Source organism: Pristis pectinata, chromosome 18, assembly GCF_009764475.1.
Source record: "Pristis pectinata isolate sPriPec2 chromosome 18, sPriPec2.1.pri, whole genome shotgun sequence".
NCBI lineage: Eukaryota > Metazoa > Chordata > Chondrichthyes > Rhinopristiformes > Pristidae > Pristis > Pristis pectinata.
In genome coordinates, this window is record NC_067422.1 from 40084721 (window position 1) to 40111773 (window position 27053).

At 44.4% G+C, this 27053-nt stretch overlaps 1 protein-coding gene across 1 annotated transcript in view; it reads left to right on the top strand.

Moving 5' to 3' along the window:
- The window catches only part of xylt2 (xylosyltransferase II), a 128904-nt gene that overhangs the window by 44773 nt on the left and 57078 nt on the right, over positions 1–27053 (top strand). Inside the window, exons 2-3 of the mRNA XM_052032746.1 lie at positions 2563–3037; positions 25158–25333. Of these exons, the coding sequence (XP_051888706.1) occupies positions 2563–3037; positions 25158–25333 (651 nt within the window). The remainder of the gene's footprint in view (positions 1–2562; positions 3038–25157; positions 25334–27053) is intronic.

Here is a 27053-nt window from a genome sequence, read left to right on the forward strand (position 1 = left end):
GTTATTTATGTTTCAGTAAGATCCAGATAATTAGGGTCAATGACTTTGTGATTGTAATCGCCTGGATCTTATTGAAACACAATTCTGAGGGTGCTTGATGGAAGATAGAGGATATTTCACCTGGTGTGTGAATCTAGAACAAGGAACACAGTACCAGGATAAGGCTGTGGTAAGGAGGAGTGTCTTCATCAAGTTGTGAATCTTTGGAATTCTTTGCCCCAGAGTGTTGTAATGACAAGTTATTGGTTATTCAGGGCTGAGAGAGCTTTTAGGATTACAAGGGAATTGAGATTTATGGGGATCAGATCAGAAAACGTAATTGTTGTCAACTATCAGATCTGCCATGATCTTACCGGATGATGAACTGGCTCAAGGGTTAATTTGCCTTGTCCTGCTCTTATTTTTAGTTAGTATATATGTAATGGTGGAGATGTGGGATTGTTCTATGAAGAGGAAAGGTTGAGAGGATTTGTAATTGAGACATTTGAATAATGAACAATACATACAACATGCTTGAGGAACTCAGCAGGTCAGGCAGCATCTAAGGAGGGAAATAAACAGATAACGCTTCGGGTTGAGACCCAGTCCTGATGAAGGGGTTATTGCCCTCTCACCTTAAACCTATGTCATCTAGTTTTAGATTCCCCTACCCTGGAAAAAAGACTGTGACCATTCATTTTGTCCATGCCCCTCATAATTTTATATACCTCTATAAGGTCACCTCTCAGCCTCCTTGACTCCAGGAAAAACAGCCTTAGCCTATCTAGCCTCTCCTTTTGACTCAAGCTCTCCAGTCCTTTCAACATCCTGATGAATTTTTTTCCTAAACCCTATCCAGCTTAATGACATCCTTCCTATAGCTAAGCAACCACATCTGCACACAATACTCCAAGTGCGATCTCACCAAGGTCTTGTAAAGTTGTAATGTGATGTCCCAACTCTTGTACTCAGTGCCCTGACCGATAAAGGCAAACATGCCATACGCCTTCTTCACCGCCCTGTCTACCTGTGTTGCCACTTTCAGGGAGCTATGTACTTATACCCCACTCTCCAGGGCTTTGCCGTCTTGTTCAAGTAAGTCAGTGTTTGTATATCTTCATGGCCTCTTTGCACACTTCAACAGAGCTTACATTCCCACCATCCACTCCACACTGGTTTGGTGTCATATGTTACACTCAGTCTCTTTCTGATTGATGTAGATTCCAGAATCTGAGGTTCAGTCACTGATGTTTGCAGGCCTTAATCTTCTACAACTTGCCAACCCAAAACTGACCTATTTATTCCTACTTTTTTTCCCTCTGTTACTCTCTGCTCAATCCAGTTTATTAATCCCATGAGTTCTAGTGTAAATTCTAATAATCCGTTTCAAATATTACCTCCCTCTTATCCTGCCAGTTCTCTTCTGTTCAAATGCTCGCCTCTTGCTGGAGCCTGGCAGCCCCTGTGAGATGCTGCCAGGCAACCAAATCCAAATACCACCATGACAAGTGCAGTCCAAGACTGTATCGTACGAGGTTAGCCTTAACTGTTTCTCTTTGAGTAGTTGTTATTTTCCAAACCATGGAAACAATGCAGGACTGTGCAAGAATCCAGGAAAATTAAAACTTTTCCTTCCTGCCAGTATCCACTCCTCCTGCAAAATACTTTGTTTTAACAAATTATACTGTGACAAAACTCGATAGAATTTCTATTGACAGGAACGGTACAAATAACAAAACTTGAAAAGGACCATCTTCAATATTTTTGTTATCTTTGAGATAGAAATTCACCATAAAATGAGTGGAGCAATTTCCAGCTTTGACATTCTGTGTGAGGAAGTGAGCTGCATACTGACTGACTGAGGTTGGTATGACAGGATGAAGTTGGACGCTTGGCAGCTGGAGCCAGCATTGGGAGGGTGGAAAATGGGCTACACTCTGAGACTGCTCTACGTTGGTTGTGTGCTGGGATCACAGGGCATGAGAGATGGGATTGTAAAAGAGGAATGCGAAGGTTTTAGTCCAAGTTGAGTTTGTTGTCATATGCACACATACGTGTATGTACAGGTGCAATGAAAAACTTGCTATTCAAACTTTATTGTGGTAAAGAAAATAAATTTAGAGACCAAGTTGATTGAGGAGGAATGAATCGCGAGACTACTAAAATGGATAAAAGTCGTTGAACAGAGGTCAAATATAAAGAAGTTGGTTTAGTTTGCATCTAATCTTGTCCTACAGGTTCTCCAGTACCAGAGTCTGGCAAGAATGACTAGAGTAGAGAGTTATCAAATATTGTGATTTCAGTGCGGTGAGGAGGAAGAGCAGGTAGGTTTATGGCAATGATGTGATAATCATTATATGAAGATGTATAAAGGTTTCCTGGAGATTTTGCAACATGCTATTTTATCCGTAGATTGTTGAGTGGTTTGTGATGGGAGAAATTTCTTAAAGTCTCTTTGAAAGAACAAAAGTAGTTCTGAATTCCATTGTGGAGTTGGAAAATGTGGTGAAAATAGAAATGTGTGTGTAAATTCTAGATTTCTGACAAGACTTGTAACTTGGTGTTGCTGTTCATTGTTCACAGACGGGCAGGGAGAAGAGGACCAAACTGCCAGACAGCAATGAGGTGGATAGTTCTGACAGCCGACACCTGGGGCCCAGCCGACGGCAGAACGCAGGGAGACTGGCCGTGGAGCGTCTGAGCAGCACTGCCAGTGTACTGAGGACTAGTTTATTGAGGCGGAAGCCTGCAGTGCGACACAAGATTGGTCCGAGAGTCCACTTCAGCAACTCTATTCAAAGTAACCTCTCCAGCAGCAGAAACATCAGTGAGGTGAAAGGGGAGTCAAAGAACAGTGATATTGGCAGCGTAGGAGGAGCCCCTCAGCCCACCAGCAATGACTTCTCACCTAACTGTGACATAATAGGGAAGGATGCCTTGTCTGCATTGGCCAGGGCGAGCACTCAGTTGTGTCAGCAAGAGATCGCCAATGTGGTCTGTTTACACCAAGCTGAGAAACTGATGCCACACTCTGTACCTCGCTTCTGTCGCCTCTCAGGTACAGTGCAGTCATAATGTTTAACTCCTTTCAGCAAAGTGTTATCTGTTTATTGCAAGCCTTCTTTCTTACAGGGGATTTTTTTTAGTATTTAGTGGTGACTTTCAGAATCTGGCACTCCCAGAACATGGTTCAAATCCTAACTGCTGAAATGAAAAGCAAAACACTGCAGAAGCAGGATTACTTCCAGTGCCATGTGTTAGTGAGAGTAAGAGTAGGAGCATATAGAAAATGAATATGTAGTTGAAAAATTGGTGAATGGGACAGGGATTCAGATTTTTGGCCCATTGGGATCTCTTCTGAGGCAGAAGTGACCTGTGCAAGAGCGACCGGTTGCACTTGAACTGGAGGGGGACCAATATCCTGGAGGACAGATTTGCTAGTGCTACTAGGGAGGGTTCAACCTAGACTGCCAGGGGTTGGGATCCTAGGCAGCAGCAGGGATGCAAATGAGAGGCTGGAAAGTGATACAAAAGTCAGTGACAGCAAATTGAATAGATGACAGGCAGGAACACAGCAGGGAGTGAGCAGAGTCTATGGGATTAAATTGCATATATTTCAATGCAAGAGGTCTGACAGGTAAGGCGGATGAACTCGGGGCATGGATAGGTATGTGAGACTCGGATATTATAGCCATTATGGAAACATGGCTAAGGGAGGGACAGGACTGGCAGCAAAATATTCCAGGGTACAGGTGCTGTAGGTGAGATAGAAGTGAAAGAAAGAGAGGAAGGGCCTTTGCATTTTTGATTATGGGGAACCGCAGCAGTGGTCAGTAATGTGAGGCTTTATGGGTGGAGCTGAAGAATAAAGGGATGATCACATTGTTGGGGTTGTACTATAGGCCCCAAATAGTCAATGGGAATTAGAGGGGAAAACGTGCAGAGAGAGGTTTCGTTTTTGGGTCATTTCGGAGGACTTTGGAGCAGCTAAGTTTTTTTTTTCTCCCTAATCGAGAATAGCAGGGCAAGACTGCGCAGGCGCATGACGTAAGTGGGTAGCGCGCGGGCAGTTTAAAAAGAAAACCGCCATAACCAGTGGGCAGTGGAGAGAGAGGGAGCAGAGTGATTGGGCTTTTGGCTCAACAGGCTTAGGCAGTAAAGGGGTGAGGTGAGGTAGGTGATTAGAGGAAAGGAAATAGTATGAGTGCGGTTTTCTGTGCTCGGTGTCAGATGTGGGAGATCCTGGAGTCTCCCAGCCTCCAGGACGACCACATCTGCACCCGGTGTGTCGAGCTGCTGCAGCTCCTCAGGGACCACGTTAGGGAACTGGAGATGCAGCTTGATGACCTTCGTATAGTCAGAGAGAATGAGGAGGTGATAGAAAGGAGTTATAGGCAGGTGGTCACACCAGGGCGATGGGAGTCAGGCAAGTGGGTCACAGTCAGGAGGGGGAAGGGGAAGAGTCAGGTACTAGAGAGTACCCCTGTGGCTGTACCCCTTGACAATAAGTACTCCTGCTTGAGTACTGTTGGGGGAGGCAGCCTACCTGGGGGAAGCAACAGTGGCAGTGTCTCTGGCACAGAGTCCGGCCCTGTGGCTCAGAAGGGTAGGGAAGGAGAGAAGAGGGCAGTAGTGATAGGGGAGACAGGCGATTCTGTGACGCAGGAAGGAAGCTCGGATGGTAGTTTGCCTCCCAGGTGCCAGGGTCCGAGATGTTTCAGATCATGTCCAAGAAATCCTGCAGAGGGAGGGAGAACAGCCAGAGGTTGTGGTACATACTGGTACCGACATAGGTAGGGAAAGGGATGAGGTCCTGGGAAAAGACTACAGGGAGTTAGGAAGCAAGTTGAGAAGCAGGACCTCAAAGGTAGTAATTTCAGGGTTACTGCCTGTGCCACACGACAGTGAGTATAGGAATAGAATGAGGTGGAGGTTAAATGTGTGGCTGAGGGATTGGAGTGAGGGGCAGGGATTCAGATTTCTGGATCATTGGGGCCTCTTTTGGGCAGGTATGACCTGTACAAAAAGGACGGGTTGCACTTGAATCCCAGGGGGACCAATATCCTGGCGGGGAGGTTTGCTAAGGCTACTGGGGGGAGTTTAAACTAGAATTGTTGGGGGGGGTGGTCTGGGGTGGGATCGGAACTGGAGAGACTGGGGAAGAGGTGTTTGGCTTTCAAATAGAGAAAGCTTGTAGTAGGTACGAGAGGGAGGATAGGCAGGTGACAGAGAAGGGAAGTGCTCAGACCAGTTTGAGATGTGTCTATTTTAACGGAAGGAGTATTGTGAACAAGGTGGATGAGCTTAGAGCTTGGATAAATACTTGGAGCTACGATGTGGTGGCCATTACAGAGACTTGGATGTCTCAGGGACAGGAATGGTTACTTCAAGTGCCGGGTTTTAGATGTTTCAGAAAGGACGGAGGGAGGCAAAAGAGGTGGGGGAGTGGCGCTGTTGATCAGAGACAGTGTCACGGCTGCAGAAAAGGTGGACGATGTGGAGGGACTGTCTACGGAGACTCTGTGGGTGGAGGTTAGGAACAGGAAGGGGTCAATAACTTTACTGGGTGTTTTTATAGGCTGCCCAATAGTAACAGGGATACCGAGGAGCAGATAGGGAAGCAGATCCTAGAAAGATGTGAGAACAACACAGTTGTTGTGATGGGAGATTTTAATTTCCCAAATATGGATTGGCATCTCCATACAGTGAGGGGTTTAGATGGGGTGGAGTTTAAGTATGTTCAGGAAGGATTCTTGACACAATATGTAGATAAGCCTACAAGAGGAGAGGCTGTGCTTGATTTGGTATTGGGAAATGAACCTCGTCAGGTGTCAGATCTCAGTGGGAGGGCATTTTGGAGATAGTGATCATAATTCTATCTCTTTTACGATAGCATTGGAGAGCGATAGGAACAGACAGACTAGAATTATAAGGCTCTCAGGCAGGAAATTGAAAGCTTAAATTGGGAACAGATCTTCGGGAAAAGTACAGAAGAAATGTGGCAAATGTTCAGGGGATATTTGTGTGCAGTTCTACATAGGCATGTTCCAATGAGACGGGAGTCACGAGAGGATACAGCAACTGTGGTATACAAAGGCTATAATAAATCTAGTCAAAAGGAAAAGAAAAGCTTACAAAAGGTACAGAGATCTAGGTAATGTTAGAGATCTGGAAGAGTATTAGACTAACAGGAAGGAGCTTAAGAAGGAAATTAGGAAAGCCAGAAGGGGACATGAGAAGGCCTTGGGCAGGATTAAGGAAAACCCCAAGGCATTCTACAAGTACGTGAAGAGCAAGGGGATAAGATGTGAAAGAATAGGACCTATCAAGTGCAGCAGTGGGAAAGTGTATATGGATCCAGAAGAAATAGCAGAGGTACTTAATGAATACTTTACATCAGTATTCACTACGGAAAAAGATCTGGGTGATTGTAGTGAGGACTTGCAGCAGGCTGAAAAGCTTGAGCATGTAGCTTTAGGAAAGAGGAGGTGCGAGAACTTTTGGAAAGCATCAAGTTAGATAAGTCGCTGGGACCAGATGAGATGTACCCCAGGCTGCTGTGGAGGTGAGGGAGGAGATTGCGGAGCCTCTGACGATGATTTTTGCATAATCCATGGAGATGGGAGAGGTCCCAGAAGATTTGAGGGTTGTGGATGTTGGTCCCTTATTCAAGAAAAGGTGTAGAGATAGCCCAGGAAATTATAGACCAGTGAGTCTTACATCAGTCATTGGTAAACTGATGGAGAAGATCCTGAGAGGCAGGATTTATAGACATTTGGAGAGGTATAATATGATTAGGAATAGTCAGCATGGCTTTGTCAGGGGCAAGTCCTGCCTTGCGAGCCTGATTGAATTTTTTGAGGATGTGACTAAGCACATCGATGAAGGGAGAGCAGTAGATGTAGTGTATATGGATTTCAACAAGGCATTTGATAAGGTACCCCATGTGAGGTTTATGGAGAAGGTGAGGAGACATGGGATCCAAGGGGACATTGCAGTGTGGATCCAGAACTGGCTGGCCCACAGAAGGCAAAGAGTGGTTGTTGAAGGGTCATATTCTGCATGGAGGTCAGTGACCAGTGGTGTACCTCAGGGATCTGTCCTGGGACCCTTACTCTTTGTGATTTTTATAAATAACCTGGATGAGGAAGTGGAGGGGTGGGTTAGTAAGTTAGCGGATGACACGAAGGTTGGGGGTGTTGTGGATAGTTTGGAGGGCTGTCAGAGGTTACAGAGGGATATAGATATGATGCAAAGTTGGGCTGAGAAGTGGCAGATGGAGTGCAACCCAGATGAGTGTGAAGTGGTTCATTTTGGTAGGTCAAATATGATGGCAGAATATAGTCTTAATGGTAGGACTCTTGGCAGTGTGGAGGATCAGAGGGATCTTGGGGTCTGAGTCCATAGGACGCTCAAAGCGGCTGTGCAGGTTGACTCTGTGGTTAAGAAGGCATGTGGTGTATTGTCCTTCATCAATCGTGGAATTGAATTTAGGAGCCATGAGGTATTGTTGCAGCTATATAGGTCCCTGGTCAGACCCCACTTGAAGTACTGTGCTCAGTTCTGGTCGCCTCACTACAGGAAAGATGTGGAAGCCATAGAGAGGGTGCAGAGGAGATTTACAAGGATGCTGCCTGGAATGCGGAGCATGCCTTATGAAAGCAGGTTGAGGGAACTCAGCCTTTTCTCCTTGGAGTGACGGAGGATGGGGGGGACCTGATAGAGGTGTATAAGATGATGAGAGGTATTGATCGGGTAGATAGTCAGAGGCTTTTCCCCAGGGCTGAAATGGTGGCCACAGGTTTAAAGTGCTGGGGAGTAGGTATGGAGGAGATGTCAGGGGTAAGTTTTTTACTCAGAGTGGTGAGTACTTGGAATGGGCTGCTGGCAACGGTGGTGGAGGTGGATATGATTGGGTCTTTTAAGAGACTGTTGAATAGGAGCTGAGAAAAATAGAGGGCTATGGGTAAGCCTTGTAATTTCTAGGGTAGAGACATGTTTGGCACAGCTTTGTGGGCCGAAGGGCCTGAATTGTGCTGTAGTTTTTTTATGTTTCTCTGTTTCTAATAGGGCAGAACAGATAACTGAGGTGACAGTGGAGGAGCACTGTTAATTCTGTTAATTTTAAAATAGTTTTGGAAAGGGACAAAACTGGTCCAAAGGTTCAAGTTCTGCATTGGGGCAAGGTGAATTTTGACAGTATGAGACAGGAGCATGCAAAGGTTGATTGGAGTATCTTGCGGGCAAAGGGACCTCCAGCAAGTTGGAGGCTTTTAAAAGTGAGATAGCGAGAGCTCAAGGTCTACATGTTCCTGTTAGAGTGAAGGGCAAGGCTGGCAGGAGTAGGGAACCCTGGATGACAAAAAATATTGTGGCCCTGGCCAGGGAAAAAGAGGCATGGGTCAGATACAGGCAGCTGGGATCATGAATCCCGATAGGAGTATTGGGGATGCAGGAGTATACTCAAGGAGGAAATCAGGATGACAAAAAGGGGGCATGAGATTTCTTTAGCAGAGAAGATTAAGGAGAATCCAAAGATTATGTATAAAAATGAGTGAATATAGACGAATCTCCAGGGCCTGACCAGGTGTATCCAAGAACACTGTGGGAGGCTAGAGAAGAAATTGCGGAAGCCCTGGCTGAGTAGTTGTATCATCGTTAGCCATGGGTGAGATGCCGGAAGTCTGCAGGGGTGTGAATGTTGTGCCTTTATTCAAGAAGGGCTGTAAAGAAAAGCCTGGGAACTGTAGATCAGTAAGCTCAAAATCTGTGGTAGGTAAGTTACTGGAGAGGATTATGAAGGATAAGACCTACATACATCTGGAAAGACAGGGGTTTATTCAGGGTAGTCAGCACAGCTTTCTGCATGAGAGATCACGTCTTACAAACTTGAGTTTTTTTGATGAGGTGACCAAGTTGATGAGGGCAGGGCAGTAGGCATGGTCAATATGGACTTCAGTAAGGCCTTTGATAAGGTTCCACATGGTAGGCTGCTCTGGAAATTAGATCACATGGAATCCAGGGAGAACTGGCTAATTGGATACAATTGGCTTGATGGTAGGAAGCAGAGGGTGATGGTGGAAGGTTGTTTCTCGGACTGGAGGCACGTGTGTATATCAACAATTTGGATGAGAATGTATAGGCATGGTTCATAATTTGCAGATGACACTAAAATAGGTGGTGTTGTAGACAGTGAAGAAGATTATCAAAAATTACTGTGGGATCTTGATGTGGGTAAGTGGGCCGAAGAACATCAAATGGAGCTTAATTCCAGTAAGTGCGAGGTGTTGCATTTTGGAAAATCAAATCAAGGTAGGACTTCCACAGTGAACCGCAAGGCCCTGGGGAGTGTCGTAGAACAGAGGGACCTTGGAGTACAAGTACATGGTTCCCTGAAAGTGGAGTCGCAGGTAGACGGTGGTGAAGAAGGCTTTTGACACGTTGGCCTTCATCAGTCAGGGCATTAAGTATAGAACAACAAACAATCTGCCGGAAGAACTCAGCAGGTCGAGCAGCATCTGTGGTAGGAAAGGAATCGTCAACATTTTGGGTCAAAACTGTACATTTGGACCTGAGTTCCTCCAGCAGATTGTTTGTTGCTGTAGATTCTAGCATCTGCGGGTCCCTGTATAGGTTGGGAGGTTATGTCGCAGTTGTACAAGACGCTGGTGAGGCTGCACTTAGAGTAATAGCTTCAGTTTTGATCACCTTATTATAGAAACGATGTTATTAAACTGGAGAGAGTGTAGAAAAGAATTACAAGGATGTTGCCAGGACTAGGAAGACTGAGGTGGATGGGTAGGACATTTTTTTCTTTTGGAGCGTAGGAAACTGAGAGGATCTTATAGAGGTGTATAAAATAACGAGTGGCATTGATAGGGTGCATGCACAGTCTTTTTCCCCAGAGTTGGCGAATCAAGAACTAGATGGTTTAAGGTGAGAGGGGAAAGATTTAATAGGAACCTGAGGGGCAACTTTTTTTTACACAGAGGGTGGTCCGTATATAGAATGAGCTGCTAGAGGAAGTGGTCGACCACTGAAAAAATGGTTGGACACGAACATGGATGGGAAATGTTTGGAAGGATATGGGCCAAACATAGCCAAATGGGGCAAGCTTGGATGGGCATCTTGGCATGGACTAGTTAGGCTGACGAGCTTGTTGTTTCTTGCATAAACAATATTAGTTTTATTTAATTGTGTGCACCTAGATACTGATTCTGAATAAAAAAAAACACTTCCACTGTGATCTACTTAAAAGCATGGATTCACTGAAAGGATTAATTTCCCCATTTTTATATTCTCCATTCTCCTCTCTGGTTTTGTTTATAGATCACCCATTTTTGAAAAGAAGAACAAGCCTCTGTTTTCCCTAAGTTGCTTTTGCATTGGGGTGGTCCTGTTTTTGTATAAATTTGATTTTCCGCTTGCTGGCATTGCTAAGTCACAGCTGGTACTCACATTGTGAGCTGGTTTTCTATCATACAATCCAATTTAGGAACCAAGCAGTGCCAAGCTTCTGATGTCAGTGTTGCTGCTATGTAGAATACTTATTATGACTGTGGTGTAGTTTACAGTTTATTTTTAAAGGACAATTATTAGATATTCTGGAGATTCACAAGCGGGTTCATTGTAAACTAGAAATGGGTGTAGTTTGGTGCTGCTGAGCTGTGCAAAACACTTTGTTGGTACCAATAGTAGGAAGGAACGTGCAGAAGTCTTGGTGGAATAGAGGACGAAACCACTCCAGTATCTGCAGTTTATTGATATTGATTTTTCTCATGCCTCTCATTGGTTCCAGCTCTGTTAAGGTGCAATCTTAAGAAGGACTAATAAGGGCTTAGATGGGGTGGAATTTGTTAAGTGTGTTCAGGAAAGTTTCCTCGGGCAATACATAGAGGGTCCTGCCAGGGAGAAGGCAAAGCTCGACTCGCTCTTAGGTAATAGGGTAGGGCAAGTAACTGAGGTGACAGTAGGGGAGCGCTTTGGGACCAGTGACCATAGTTCTATTAGTTTTAAAATAGTTATGGAAAGCGACAGAATTGGTCCACAGGTTCAAGTTCTAAATTGGGGCAAGGTAAACTTTGACGGTATGAGACAGGAGCTAGCAAAGGTTGACTAGATTAGGTTGTTTGCGGGCAAAGGGACCTCTGGCAAGTGGGAGGCTCTTAAAAGTGAGATAGCCAGGGTCATGGTGGAAGGTGGTTTTGGGGACAGGAGGCCTGTAACTAGTGATGTGCCTTGGGTCAGTGCTGGACCCATTGCCGATTTGGATAAGAATGCACAAGGCACGGTTAGTAAGTTTACAGATGACACTGAAGTAGGTGGTATAGTGAACAATGAAGAAGGTTATCAAAAATTACAGGGGATCTTGATCAGCTGAGTAAGTGGACTGAGGAACGGCAAATGGAGTTTAATTCAGATAAATGCGAGGTGTTGCATTTTAGAAAGTCAGTACTACTGCCTCACCTCCTGGTTTGGTAGCTGCAAGGTCTACGAACAGCAGCAGCTCAATAGGACGGTGAAGACAGCTGGCAGGGTCATTGATGCCCCTCTCCCCTTTTTGATGGAGATCTGTCAGCAAGGCTGCGTTCGCAGAGCTACGGCCATCATTAAGGACTTTCATCACCCTTCTCACGACCTGTTTTCCCTCCTGCTGTTGGGGAAGAGGTACAGGAGCATCTGCTCTAGATCTAGTAGGATGCTGAACAGTTTTGTCCCACAAGCAGTCAGGATCATAAATGGACTGCGTCCCCTTCCACTCCCACCGACAAGCTCTCCCTCCACACACATGTACGTACTCACATCAATACAGAAACAGTTTGATAGTCAGTGACCTGTTACGTTGAACTTCATCTCGAACTGAATAAGCACTTATTAATACATCAACGCACTTTAACAGATATGAATATGTGGTGTTGATACGTTTTTAGTTTTGCTTTAGAGATGTTTTTATAGACTGTTTTAGGTATTTATCACTGTTCTTTTTGTTGCACTGATATAGAACATAGAACAATTACAGCACAATTCAGGCCCTTTGGCCCACAAAGCTGTGCCGAACATGTCCCTACCCTAGAAATTACTAGGCTTACCCATAGCCCTCTATTTTACTCAGCTACATATACCTATCTAACAGTCTCTTGAAAGACCCTATCGTATCAGCCTCCACCACCGTTGCCGGCAGCCCATTCCACGCACTCACCACTCTCTGAGTAAAAAAACTTACCCCTGACATCTCCTCTATATCTGCTCCCCAGCACCTTAAACCTATGTCCTCTTGTGGCCACCAATTCAGCCCTGGGGAAAAGCCTCTGACTATCTACCCTATCAATACCTCTCATCATCTTATACACCTCTGTCAGGTCCCCCCTCATCCTCCGTCTCTCCAAGGAAAAAAGGCCGAGGCCGAGTTCCCTCAACCTGCTTTCATAAGGCATGCTCTGCATCCCAGGCAGCATCCTTGTAAATCTCCTTCACCCTCTCTATAGCTTCCACATCTTTCCTGTAGTGAGGCGACCAGAACTGAGCACGGTACTCCAAGTGGGGTCTGACCAGGGACCTATATAGCTGCAACAATACCTCATGGCTCCTAAATTCAATTCCCCGATTGATGAAGGACAATACACCATATGCCACCTTAACCACAGAGTCAACCTGCACAGCCACTTTGAGCGTCCTATGAACTCAGACCCCAAAATCCCTCTGATCCTCCCCACTGCCAAGAGTCCTGCCATTAAGACTATATTCCGCCAACATATTTGACCTACCAAAATGAACCACTTCACACTTATCTGGGTTGAACTGCTTCTGCCACTTCTCAGCCCAACTCTGCATCCTATCTTTATCCCTCTGTAACCTCTGACAGCCCTCCAAACTATCCACAACACCACCAACCTTCGTGTCATCCACAAACTTACTAACCCACCCTTCCACTTCCTCATCCAGGTCATTTACAAAAATCACAAATAGTAAGGGTCCCAGTACAGATCCCTGAGGTACACCACTGGTCACCGACCTCCACTCAGAATACGACCCTTCAACGACCACTCTTTGCCTTCTGTGGGCCAGCCAGTTCTGGATCCACACTGCAATGTCCCCTTGGATCCCATGTCTGCTCACCTTCTCCATAAGCCTTGCATGGGATACCTTATCAAACACCTTGCTGAAATCTACATACACTACATCTACTGCTCTCCCTTCATCGATGTGCTTAGTCACATCCTCAAAAAATTCAGTCAGGCTCGTAAAGCAGGACCTACCCTTAACAAAGCCATGCTGACTATTCCTAATCATATTATACCTCTCCAAATGTTCATAAATCCTGCCTCTCAGGATCTTCTCCATCAGCTTACCAACCACTGAGGTAAGATTCACTTGTCTATAATTCCCTGGGTTATCCCTACTCCCCTTCTTGAATAAAGGAACAACATCCGCAACCCTCCAATCTTCCGGAACCTCTCCCGTCTCCATGGACGACACAAAGATCATCGTCAGAGGCTCCGCAATCTCCTCCCTCGCCTCCCACAGCAACCTGGGTTATATCTCATCTGGTCCCGGCGACTTATCCAACTTGATGCTTTCCAAAAGTTTCAGCACCACCTCTTTTCTAATATCTACATGCTCAGGCTTTTCAGGCCACTGCAAGTCCCCACAACAATCCCCCAGATCTTTTACTGTGGTGAATACTGACATAAAGTATTCACTTAGTACCTCCACTATTTCTCCTGGATCCATACACACTTTCCCACTGCTGCACTTGATAGGCCCTAGGCCCTATCCTTTTGCATTTCATGCTCTTACTCTTCACTTGCTTGTAGAACGCCTTGGGGTTTTCCTTGATCTTGCCCGCCAAGGCCTTCTCATGTCCCCTTCTGACTCTCCTAATCTCTTAAGAACGAGTTCCTTCCTTTTAGCCTTGTACTCCTCCAGATCTCTAACTTTACCTAGCTCTCTGTACCTTTTGTATGCTTTTCTTTTCCTTTTGACTAGATTTATTATAGCCTTCGTACACCACGGTTCCTGTATCCTATCATGACTCCCGTCTCATCGGAACATGTCTATGCAGAGCTCCACACAAATATCCCCTGAATATTTGCCACATATCTTCCGTACTTTTCCCAGAGAACATCTGTTCCCAATTTAATCTTCCAATCTCTTGCCTGAGAGCCTCATAATTCCCTTTACTCCAAGTAAACGCCTTTCTAGCCTGTCTGTTCCTATCCCTCTCCAGTGCTAACATAAAGGAAATAGAATTATGATCACTATCACCAAAATGTTCACCCACTGAGAGATCTGACACCTGACCAGGTTCATTACCCAATATCAAATCAAGCACAGCCTCTCTTCTTGTAGGCCTATCTACATACTGTGTCAAGAACCCTTCCTGAACACACCTAACAAACTCCACCCCATCTAAACCCCTCACTGTCTGGAGATGCCAATCGATGTTTGCGAAATTAAGATCCCCCATCACAACAACTGTGTTATTCTCACACCTTTCGAGGATCTGCTTCCCTATCTGCTCCTCAATAACACTGTCACTATTGGGTGGCCCATAAAAAACACCCAGCACGGTTATCGACCCCTTCCTGTTCCTAACCTCCACCCACAGAGACTCCGTAGACAATCCCTCCACAACGTCCACCTTTTCCACAGCCATGACACTATCTCTGATCAACAGTGCCACTCCCCCACCTCTCTTGCCTCCCTCCCTGTCCTTTCTGAAACATCTAAAACCCGGCACTTGAATCAACCATTCCAGCCCCGGAGCCATCCAAGTCTCCGTAATGGCCACCACATCATAGCTCCAAGTATCGATCCAAGCTCTAAGCTCATCTGCCTTGTTCACAACACTCCTTGCGTTAAAATAGACACACCTCCTAGCTTCCTCCACTCGAGAGCCAAACACCTCCTCCCCAGTCTCTCCAGTACGGATCCCACCCCCCAACAGTTCTAGTTTAGACTCTCCCCAGTAGCCTTAGCAAACCTCCCCGCCAGTATGTTGGTCCCCCTGGGATTCAAGTGCAACCCGTCCTCTTTGAACAGGTCATACCTGCCCCAAAGGAGGCCCCAGTGATCCAGAAATCTGAATCCCTGCTCCTTACTCCAATCCCTCAACCACGCATTTAACCTCCTCCTCATTCTGTTCCTATACCCACTGTCGCTTAGCACAGGCAGTAATCTGGAAATTACTACCTTTGAGGTCCTGCTTCTCAACTTCCTTCCTAATTCTCTATAGTGTCTTTTCAGGACCTCATTCCTCTCCCTACCTATGTCATTAGTACCAATATGTACCACGACCTCTGGCTGTTCTCCCTCCCCCTTCAGGATATCTTGGACACAATCAGAAACATCCTGGACCCTGGCACCTGGGCGGCAAACTACCTTCCGAGTTTCTTTCCTGCGTCCACAGAATCGCCTGTCTGCCCACCTAACTATAGAGTCCCCCATCACTAGTGCCCTCCTCACTCCTTCCCTACCCATCTGAGCCACAGGGCTGGGCTCTGTGCCAGGGCCACTGCCACTGTTGCTTCCCCCAGGTAGGCTGTCTCCCCCAACAGTACTGGACTGAACTGGTGAGAGACAGTATTTCGTTTTTTTTGTGTATGTAAATACTCAGAGAAATGACAATAACATAAATCTTAATCTTAAGGTAGGAGTTTCACAATGCAGTGTACAGCCCTGAGGAGTGTTGTAGAACAGAGGGACCTTGGAGTTCAATTACATGGTTTCTTGAAAATGGAGTCATACGTAGACAGGATGGTGAAGGCGGCTTTTGGCACACTGGCCTTCATTGGTCAGGACGTTGAGTATAAAAGTTCTGAGTTGTACAAGGTGCTGGTGAGGCCGCACTTGGAGTATTGTGTTCAGTTTTGATCACCTCGCAATAGAAGAGATGTTATACTGGAAAGAGTGCAGAGAAGATCTACAAGGATGTTGCAGGACTTGACGAACTGAGTTACAGGGAGAGGTTGGACAGGCTAGGACTTCTTTCCTTGGAGACTAAGAGGTGATCTTATGGGGCAAATGGGTCTTGCTTAGATGGGCATCTTGGTTGGCATGGACCAGTTGGGCCGAAGGCCATGTTACCGTGCTCTATGACTCTAATCCCAATGCCCCAGAGATCTGAAGCCCTCCATCTTGCACCAAATCTGTACCTGCACATTAATCCATCTTGTTAAATTTCTTGCTCGCTAGTAGCACTGGAAATAACGCTGAGAGCCAGGATACTGCACGTGTTAGTGGAGATCATCATTTTCATGGGGACCATATGGGGACCACTCACAGTTTCTCAAATTCCAAACAAAGTAGATCATTTGCTTAAAGTTAAATTTGTTCTCTGGGAATTACATTACCAAAAAACAATTTTGCTATGGTTTGGAATTAAGCATGCACAGTTGATGATGAATTTGGCCAAGACATTTTTATGCAAGGCTCAGTACAAATTGTAGTGAGAAGTGATTGGGTGGAGTTTTGTGTGGGTGACAGGGGAGGGGAGGTTTGTAGTTGAGCCTAGTCCATTTTGGCATCTTGATAATCACAGATTGCCTGGTATCCAGAGACTGCAGATGCTTCCTTTTCTTTTACTTCTTTAGTCATGGGAGTTGATTACAACAGGCAGCTTGTTCTCAGCTGGAATGAGCTAACTCGGCCTAGATCTGGTCTGCTTAGAATGGCTCAGGGCAGTGTTTAGTGATGTTCAGCTTGCTGCACCATTGAGGAGCAGGGCATGTTTCTCCAAAGTTGTAAGGTGTTGCTCCCAGTACTGAGGGGTCATTGCTCTTGCAGGCTTTACCACTTCACACTTTGGTATTCTGTTGTGCACTACTATGTACTATATTCTTTTAAAAAAAATAGTCAAACAGTAGCCTCTAGTTTGAACCATAAAATGTATTTTATTTTTCCAAGAAGCCAAGCTGCAGACATTGTGATACATCAAGTGTGAGAAAATTACCTGAATACTTTCTATCAGGAGTGGGTCACACTCTATAAGAGAGAGTCTTCTGATTTGGTCATTGGTCAGGGATAGAAGAGTGTTACTGCAAGTGAGACAGATAAAGGGTCCCAGAGGGTAGGGGTATAGAAACCACCACCATTTCAGTCGTCCGATGGGATTCTTTCAGCTTGTTTGGATGAGAGTGGGGATTGGAAGGTGGGTAAGTGAATGGAGAACAGCACTGTGTACAAGAAGCTATTCAAGTGTGGGGAGCAAATAGGAATGTAGTAGTAGTAGTGGGGGGACAGCATAGTGAGGGGGATTGCCACTGTTCTCTGTCGTAACGAGCGAGTGTCAAGGAGAGACGTTGTCTGCCCAATGCCAAGGTTTGGAGCATGTGCAATAAAAGCAGAAAATGCTGGAAACACTCAGCTGGTCAGGCAGCGTCTGGGGAAAGCAAAATGGAGTTAATGTTTCAGATCAAAGACCCTTTGTCAGAACTGGGGAAAGAGTAAAAGCAAGTTAGTTGCAGAGGAGGTAGGGGGCAGGAGTGAATGAGACAAAGGGAATCTCTCTGATAGAGTGATGTCAGGATTGCTGTGTGGATAAGTTGTCGAGGTCAACCGGTTGACAGGATAATTTGGGCATTTAGAGAAAATGGAGAAAAGCTATGAGATGAGTGCAGGTAAATTGTGAATACAAACAAAGGAATGTGAAAAGGTGCAAAATAGCAGGCTATATGATATCCCCAGGAGGTCATCCTGTGCTGATGGAGAGAGGAAAAGTTGAGCCAGTACTACAGGAATGGCCAGCTCTGGTACAGACAGAGAAAGCAGATTACCCAAAGTTGTAGAATTTGGTATCACATTTTAGGTTATAGAATGATATCAATAAGCCTGTAAACTGAGCAGAGCAAGGGCAGATAGAATTTAATCCCAATAAGTGTTAGGTGATGCATTTTGGGAGGTCTAATAATGGTAGGACATACTCCATGAATGGTAGGGCCTTGAGAGTATTGAGGAATAGTAAGGGGCTTAGTGTTCAAGCCCATAGTGGCGGCACAGTTAGATAAAGCGGTGAAAAAGGCATATAGGATGCTGGCCTTCATTAGTCAGGGCATGGGGTATAAAAGCATGGAGGTCATGGTACAGCTTTATAAAATGTTGTCTCGGCTGCAGCCAGCGTACTGTGTGCAGTTCTGGGCGCTACACTCTAGGAAGGACGTGAATGCTGTGGAGAGGGTGCAGAAGAGGTTCACCAGGATGTTGCCTGGGATGGAGCGTTTCAGTTATGAGAGAGACTGGAGAGGCTGGTTTGTTTTCCTTGAAGTGGAGAAGGCAGAGCGGGGCCTGACAGAGGTGTGTAAAATTATGAGAGGCAGACACAGCGTGGATAGTAAGACACTTTTCCTCATAACAGAGATGTCTAAAGCGAGAGAGCGTATGTTTATTGAGAGGGTTAGAGGGGATCTGAGGAAAAAATTTATACAAAGGGTGGTTGGAATCTGGAAGGTACTCTCACAACATTTCAGAAGCATCTGGACGAGAACTTACGTAAATCTTCACAGTGGAAGACACTGCAGATATCCTAAGAATAACAGATGGGCTAGTTTCAAACAGGAGACAAGAACTTGTAACAATTACTTTCACAGGGAACAAAGTATTAGAAAAACTGATGGGCCCAAAGACAGGTAAGTCACCTAGACCCGATAACCTGTTTTAAAGGAAGTGGCTGCAGAAACAGAGGAATCTTTGTTTGACGATTTCCAAAACTGGGAGAGTACCAGTGAATTGGTCGAAAGGGAGGGGAACAAAAAGCAAGAATCTATCAGCCAATTATCTGAATATAAGTTGTTGGCAAGATGCTGGAGTCTATAATCAAGGATGATATAGCTTGTCATCGAAAGAAGCTTGATGCAGTCAAACCAAGTCAGTGTGGTTTTATGAAAGGAAGGGGTGAATGGACACAGTCTTTTTCCCAGGGTTGGGGAATCAAGAACTAGAGGACAGTGGTTTAAGGTGAGAGGGGAGAGATTTAATAAGAACCTGAAAGGCAATTTTTTCACCCAAAGAAATGGTCAGTATATGGAATGAGCTGCCAGAGGAAGTGGTTGAGGCAGGTACATTAACAACATTTAAAAGGAACTTGGACAGGCACGTGGATAAGGAAGGTTTAAAAGGATCTGTGCCAAACACAGGGCAAATGAGACTAGCTTAGATGGGCATCTTGGCCAGTGTGGATCAGTTGGGCTGAAGGGCCTGTTTCTGTGCTGTATGACTCTGACTGTCGACAAACAGAGTTGATAGGACGTTGTAGATGTAGTTTGTTTAAATTTCCAGATGGCATTTGGTAAGGTGCCACATAAAAGGCTGTTGCACAAGATAAGAGCTCACGGTGGACATGTGCTGAATTGGGACTGAAGACTGGTTATCACAAAGAAGACAGAGTCTTTCAGGCTGGGAAGTTGTGGAATGCCCCAAGGATCAGATCTTGGCCTCAACTATTTACTGTCTATTAATGATGTGTAGGAGGGGGCAGAGTGGAAGGTATCCAAACTTGCTGATAACTTGAAAATGGGCGGGGAAGGAGGCATGCTTTGGTGACGGTATTGGGACCCTGCAACAGGATGTAGCCAGGTTGAGCATGTGGGCAAAAACTCTTATTCTGAATTTGATGTGGGGTCATGAGGAATCAAAAGGCAGACTAATATCTAAATGGAGAGAGATTGCAAATAAGTGAAATGCAGGATGTCGGTGTTTTTGTGCATGAAACACAAAAAACTAGCAGGCAGGTACAGCAAGTAATTACGAATGCAAATTGTCCTTCATTACAAGGGGGTTGGGAGACTGCTGCCGGGGGTCAATGGGTCCTGGGCGTGCTGGTAGAAGGTACGTTCTTTATATACAGGAGCCCTTGAGACTCTCCAGGGTTTCATCCAGGTATGCCTGGCAGGAGAGTGCCAGGGAGGCTTTTGTAATGATATAAATGCAGTCTCTTGAATACCTGCACTTTGAGGCCCATGTCCACTCTGTCTGCTCCTTTAGTCTGAAGATGCAGATGAAGTCTGTTTATAGGGTTTGAGTAGCCTCACTAATGAGATGTCTGGAAGGGTGCAGAGAGAGAGAGAGTGGTCTAGGACTGGGTAAAACATTCTTGGTATATGTGTGAGATTGTGTTTGAGGCAGTGGGACGCTACTTATCTCATGGAGGACAATGGATGCAGTTGGGCATTGCCCCTTTAAGAAGCACAGTTTCAGGAGAATTGGGTTCAGCAAAGCCTGGTTGTTGGGTGAGTAAATAAAAACTTGTTTTTTCAAACAACGACCTAGAAAATCTCTCTGGAAGCAATGTTACGCATAGCATATCATTTGGCAGAACTTTACCTCTGCTGGGTGCTTAAAAACTCTGGATTGCCCAGTGGGCATTTAGATACCTAGAAATGTTGAAAACTTGCTTTATTTCAGTTTAAACCAATGTTCAATTTCTTTTAAAATTGTGCAAATAAATTTCTAGGCTTAGGTGTTTAATATCAGTACACAGACCACATCATAATGAGGTGTTTACCTTAGCCCAGAGGCAGCTTTATATCAAGGGTTCAGTCTCTGGAAGTGGACTGTGTCTTCCCATGCCCCAGCTGAGGTGTGTTTAACCTGGACAGTGGTATATCTGTTTTTTAATCTCAGTGCCATGCTGCATTCGGTGTTTACTCTCAATACATGTGCAAGGTTATATCATGTGTTTAATCTCAGCAGCCTGAGCTGTCACCAGCGTTGATTTTGGGAAACAAACATTGTGTCCTGCCAACTGTTTAATGTCAGAGTTTGGTTGTGTCAGAGCCTGAGGTGACTTCCAGCAAATAAATCTTGAGGTGTATACTGACTGTTTAATCTGAGTGATCTGTCTGAGGAACAGGCCTGATCTTAAACTACTTGATCTTATTCTTCCATAGATGCTGCTGACTTACTGGTTGTTTTTGATGTTTGTTTTTTTAATCAATTATTTACTTTCTGCTGAAGACATTTGTGGCCAGTTGAGTATTTAACCATCCCAGTTATTTTTCTGGTTTTCCAGTCTGATTCTACAAGATGTCTAGAGTTGTGTATACTGTTGTGTATGGAATGTTGAAACCCAGTCAGCAGATTCTGGTATAATCTCGGTATAAAATTTATATAATATATTAAGCTTTTAATTGTGGTGAAAATACTCACTGGTGTATTGGTGGTTTCATCCCTGCAGCTGGATGTACTGAAGCTACATCTTGACTCTGTGCAGTAGTGTAATGTAGATGAAGTAAGTACTTGAGTTGTAACTAGATTAAGATAAGATTTCTTTATTAGTCACCTGTACATCGAAACACACAGTGAAATGCATCTTTGCATAGAGTGTTCTGGGGGCAGCCCGCAAGTGTTGCCATTCTTCCGACGCCAATGTAGCATGCCCACAACTTCCTAACCCCTATGTCTTTGGAATGTGGGAGGAAACCGGAGCACCCGGAGGAAACACACACAGACACGGGGAGAACGTACAAACTCCTTACAGACAGTGGCTGGAATTGAACCCGGGTCACTGGCGCTGTAGTAGCGTTACGCTAACCGCTACACTACTGTGCTGTGCCAGCTGTAGATTGAGAACAGGGAAGTGGAAGTAATTTCAATAGTTCCACATTTGGACGAGGTGGCCAAGTTAGGCTGAATGCCCTCCTCCTGTGCTGAACATTTTTATGATTCTGTGATGGGAATCAGCAGCCTGTTTTACGTCTTTCTTTAACATAATTTTTGCTGACTGAAAAAGGAGACCATTTTATTCTATTGCACAAAGGTAGAACCTAAACCTATTGGTGGATCTGTGGCCACAATGGAAACAAAACTGCATCTGTCTAATCACAGCAAGTCTTTGTTCTCAATTAGCAGAGGCTGGGGGGGTGGGGGTTAACAGGTGTTCTCCCAGTTGGCAGGTACTGAGGGATAGAAGGTGTGTACTTACCATGGTTCTCTTGGTATTTGGTCTCATTGGGTCAATACCCTGGGTTCATTTAGTATTTAATCCCACTGGGTTAATTACTGTTTACACTTGGTATTTAATGTCAATGAATACCTGGTTCACTTGTTAGATAGTTCCAGTGGGTCACTTGCCGTTGTTTATGATTTTTAATCTCAGTGGATCACTTAAACTACAGAAATTGACCCACAGAAATCAAATATCAAGTAAATTGCAGAAATGAATCTCTATGGGTCAATGCGTAACTTGGCATTGAATCCCAGTGGACTAATGTCTGTGGTTTGTTTGATATTTAATTTCTGTGGGTCAATTTTCTTTCATTCACTTAGTATTTAATCCAGCTGGGTCTGTTGCTATGCACTGTAGGCATTGAATCACACTGGGTTAATTTATTTGGTTCACGTTGTATTTAATCCCTCTTATCTTTTGCAAATCGCTTGGTAGTTAATCCTAGTGGATCAATTTAAGTGGTTCACAAGCATTTGATTACTGTGGATCAGTTTCTGTGAAATTAATCCTTTGGGTTAATTTTAGTGCACACTTGATATTAATCTCACCAGGTTAATTTCTTTGGTTAATTTGGTATTTAATTCCTGTTGCTCAATTTCTGCAGGTCACTTGGTATTTGATCCCACTGAGGCAGTTTCTGTGGTTCAGTTGGTACTTAATCCCACAGGGTCTATTATGGTGATTCAATGGGTATTTATTTTCACTTGGGTGAACTTCTTCGGTACACTTGATGTTTACTCCCTGGTAGCCAAATTGTTTGTTCACTTAATCCCTGCAGTCAATTTCCCTGGAGCTCTTGCTATTTAATATTCATTGTGTCAATTTTTGTGCTTCTCTTGGTATTATCTCATTAGGTCCATTTCTATTTTATGTTGGGTAATTAATCAGAGAATTGTATTTGTTGCTTTTAAATTGAGTGGGAAGCTGAGTGACAGGCTGGGTATTTCTTCCAGGTAGGCTCTGCAGAATTTTAATATCATAGGACTGCTAAAAAGAGTACTTGCTATATATTGTATCTTCTTCATTACTATAGAGTGAAACTTTTTACTGAGAGCCATGTACTCTACAGCATATTTCTGTGTACAATTTCATACTTGTAGAATTTGCATCACATCAATAGGTTGTTCAGCTCATGTGTTTTTTATTGACACGTATGTTCAATCAGTGTCTCCTCTCACCTTTATCTATCTATCCCCTAAGTATACCCTTCTATTCCTTTCTCTCTTTCCAGCTTGCCTTTAATGCACCTTTGCCATTCATACCAATCACAGCTATCGATGCCAAGTTCCAAATTCTCGCTCTCTGGGTAACGTTTCCTCTGATTTACTTATTCATAACAACATCCAATAAAGAAGTGGGAGTAGAGCATGCAGCCCCTTGCTGGAACCAAAAAAACCAAAAAGCTGGGAGAACTCAGTGGGTCAGCAGGTAGCCGTGAAGGGGATGCCCTCTTTGGATGTGCTGCCAAAGGTATATGTTGTTGTTATGAGATTCCCACTCCACTGGCAGGGAAGAAATACTGGGCCAATGATGACCTATCTTGGTATCACATGACTTTGGCATTTAATGGCTAAGCTACACGTTGACAAACTATTTACTTCATCACCTGCATATGCTTCTGCAGCCACGGTTAATGTCCCCAGTAGATTCTGAGATTAGCCTGCAGGAACCTGGCCATGAATGCTTCGTCACAACTGTTTCTGCTGCATCTATTGAACCATGACAGTGCAGCAGTGAAGGTATCACTTTCTTAATATGACAAGATTTTCAGGATTAGTGGGCTGCCATTTTTATCCCTGGCTTTCTACAGTGATCACAACAGGAAGGTTTGGTGATTCTCAGTTTCATCATAACCAGTCAGATGGATTCCTGAGATGGCAAAGGAGGGAGGGAAATTGACCCATGAGGAGAGATCAAGCATACTGGGTTTATTCTTCTCAACTCTAGGGAGCCTGAGAGATGATCTCACCATCTATATTCATGCAAAATAGTGATGAGCTGGTGCCGTAAACCGACATCCTTAAATCGTGAAATTGCCTGAAATTGCCTTTAAAGCACATCTACAGGAAATATCTCTTGGCCCTGCACAAGATTCATGCAGGTGTCAGAGGGAATTAAGATCAAACTGCTATTTTGGGTATTATACAAAAACTACAAGAAGTTCCGAAATAGTGATGGAATAGTAGAATAGAACATACTGGCTTAAGAAAGTTTAAACCAATGAACTTAAATTTGCTTTACCAACCCTCCAGCTGGTAAAAATCTGATTTTATTCAGTGAAGGTTGCATTATAATTTTGAACACATCTATTAATTTGATCTGAGGAAAACTATCCCCGTCTCTGAGTCCCTTCATTATAAGAGGCACAAGTCCCTCAGACCCAGGTAACGTTGCAATGCAGCATTCTTTGCACCCTCACCAAGGATTTGACCTTCTTCCCAAACTATTGTTTCCCAGAACTGGACATTTCTGCTCCAGCTGAGACCTAACCAATTCTGAGCATCTCGGAAAGACGTGAAGGCATCGGAGAGGATATAGAAGAGGGACTTTAGTTAAGTGCATAGACTAGGGAAGTTGTAGTTCTTCAAGACAGCAGACAGAGGAAAACTGTTTCCACTGGTGGAGTGGTCAGAAACCAGGGCGCACAGAGTGAAGACATTTGGCAGAAGTATGAGGTAAATAGCAAGTGGATCAAGTTTAGAAGCCACTGCTGGTGGTGTGGTGGAGGCAGAGCTGAATGAGTATTTGAAAGGAAGGAATTTGCAGGACTGTGGGGAGAGGGTGAAGAGCAGGACTGTCTGCATTACTATTACATAGAGCGGCTCATTGGGCTCAGCCAGGTGCCTGTTTCGGTGCTGTAACCATTATGTTTATTATAATTTCCTCACATTTGTACTCCTTGCCTCTGTCCATTTACTCCCTCACCCGTGCCCAGATGGAAAGTGTACATCAGTAAGATCACCCCTGCCCAGATGGAGCGTGTACATCAGTAAGAATTGAATCAGATTCAGTCACAACAGCAGCCCGAGGTTAAATGCTGCTTTTCTTTCCAGCCATGCATCATACCAATTGTTACCTGATCAAGGAGCTCAAAGGAATCGTATGCTGGAGGCTGGTGGCTTTATTAGTAGGAACAGATGAGAGAATTGGGGAAATAAATTGGAAGGATCCTGTGAAAATTGTATTAGAGCCTCGCATGGTTCCGATGATTATACTAATTGGTAATGGTTCTTTGCAGGGAAACCTAACAGCATCATCCAGTGGGAAGATGGTAATGTGGATCTGACATCCATCCAGAACCCAGTTAGAATTGCTTACGTCCTTGTCATTCACGGCAGAGCCATCAGGCAGCTTAAGCGGATGATCAAAGCCATCTATCACCAACGCCACTTCTACTACATCCACGTTGACAAGGTATGCACTCCCACCATTCTGATAGATATACTGCTTGCTGTGTGGCAGGGAACTTCACCTGCTTGTTACAGATATTGGATCAAAACTGTAAATGGTATTGATGTGGCTTCAATTGCAAGGACACAGATTAAAAATATGGCATAAGGAGTGAAATTGTGGGAACAAAGAATACTTAAACCCCAGAAAATACATGCCTTGGGGTACAGCACCAATTCACCAGAGTGATAGAAGAACAAGATTAAGAAGGCAGTTCCTTGGCTTGTCTTTTCTAGATCTCATAGGTGTTCAAGATGATTAATGAAAGCAGTCCAGAGCAAGGTATGGAATCTCTTAAATAAAAGCTGGAACCTTAAGGATTGAAAATACAGGGGGCAATTCAGAGCTCCAATTCCTTTGTAGTCTCACTCACTGACTTTTTGTAGCCCTGGAAATTTTCCTACAGAGACTGATAACTTTTTTTTGTTCAGTGATGAACAAGAGGAATGTGGATAAATGGAGTAAAGGTAATGATGATCTAATAGAGAGTCATGGAGCAATATAGGCCCTTCAGCCTAACCAGTCCATGCCGACCATGATGCCCATATCTATCTGTGGTGGAGCAGTGGAGGGGCTGAAAGGCCTGAACTTGGTTCTGTATTCCCAAACAGTAATTGTGTTGTGGAATAAGATCAAAGGAAGGATGAATATCAACAAAAGTGCAGATGCTGGAAACCTGAAACAAAAATGGAAAACGCTGGAAAAACTCAGCAGAAGCTGTGGAAAGAGAAACAGTCAACGTTTGGGGTCCGTGACATTTCATCAAAGAGAAGGACCCCAAACGTTGACTGTTTCTCTTTCCACAGATGCTGCCTGACATGTTGAGTTTTAGTATCAAAGGAATACTTTGATAGAGCTGAAGTAGAGTTAATGCCCCAATTTTATATGCCTCAGGAGCTCAACTGGGATTTGAAAATCTGAGTTCAGGCAGTGCATTTCAAAGCACATAACTAGCTCGAGCTTTCCCGAATTAGGGAGGCAAAATCATCCAGAGCTTCACTTGTGGTTATTTGCCAGGGTCTCCTGCTGGCATGAATGTGGGACAGAGCTGGGCTTCTGCCATTCAGGACTGATCATCCTGCTTTGGAGCAGGTACCGAACAGATTTACCAGAATGATTCCAAACAGGGACTTTAGTTTTATAGGTAGACTGTAGAAGCTGGGGCTGTTCTCCAACATTCTCAAACACTCCTTGGAACTCCTAATTATATTCAGCTTTCCTAACTGATTAGCTATTTCCTCATGGATTATTGACTCTAGTATCTTGCCAACAATAACCGTTGAACTAACTGGCTTGTAGTTTCCTGCACTCTGCTGGTCTCCCTTTTTGATATGGGAGTCACATTGGCTGTTTTCTGATCTTCTGGTCCCCTCCTGGAGTTTAGTGAGTTATGAAAAATTTCAGTCAATGGGTCCACTATCTCTGTCGCCACTTCCTTTAAAACTAGTTATAATGGCAAAAAAACCTCTTCCAGATTTGTTAGAAGTGCTTGATGACTCTGCACTATCCTATTATTGTTATTTTCTGAGTGCTCTGCTACCACCTCCTTAACAATCCATTCCAGCATTTTCCCTACTATTGGTGTCAGGCAATTGTCCCTTAGTTCCCTTGTTCCTCTTTCCCCGCTTTCTTAAATAGTGAGGTTACAATTGCTACTGTGTAATCAGTGGGAACTATTGTTGAG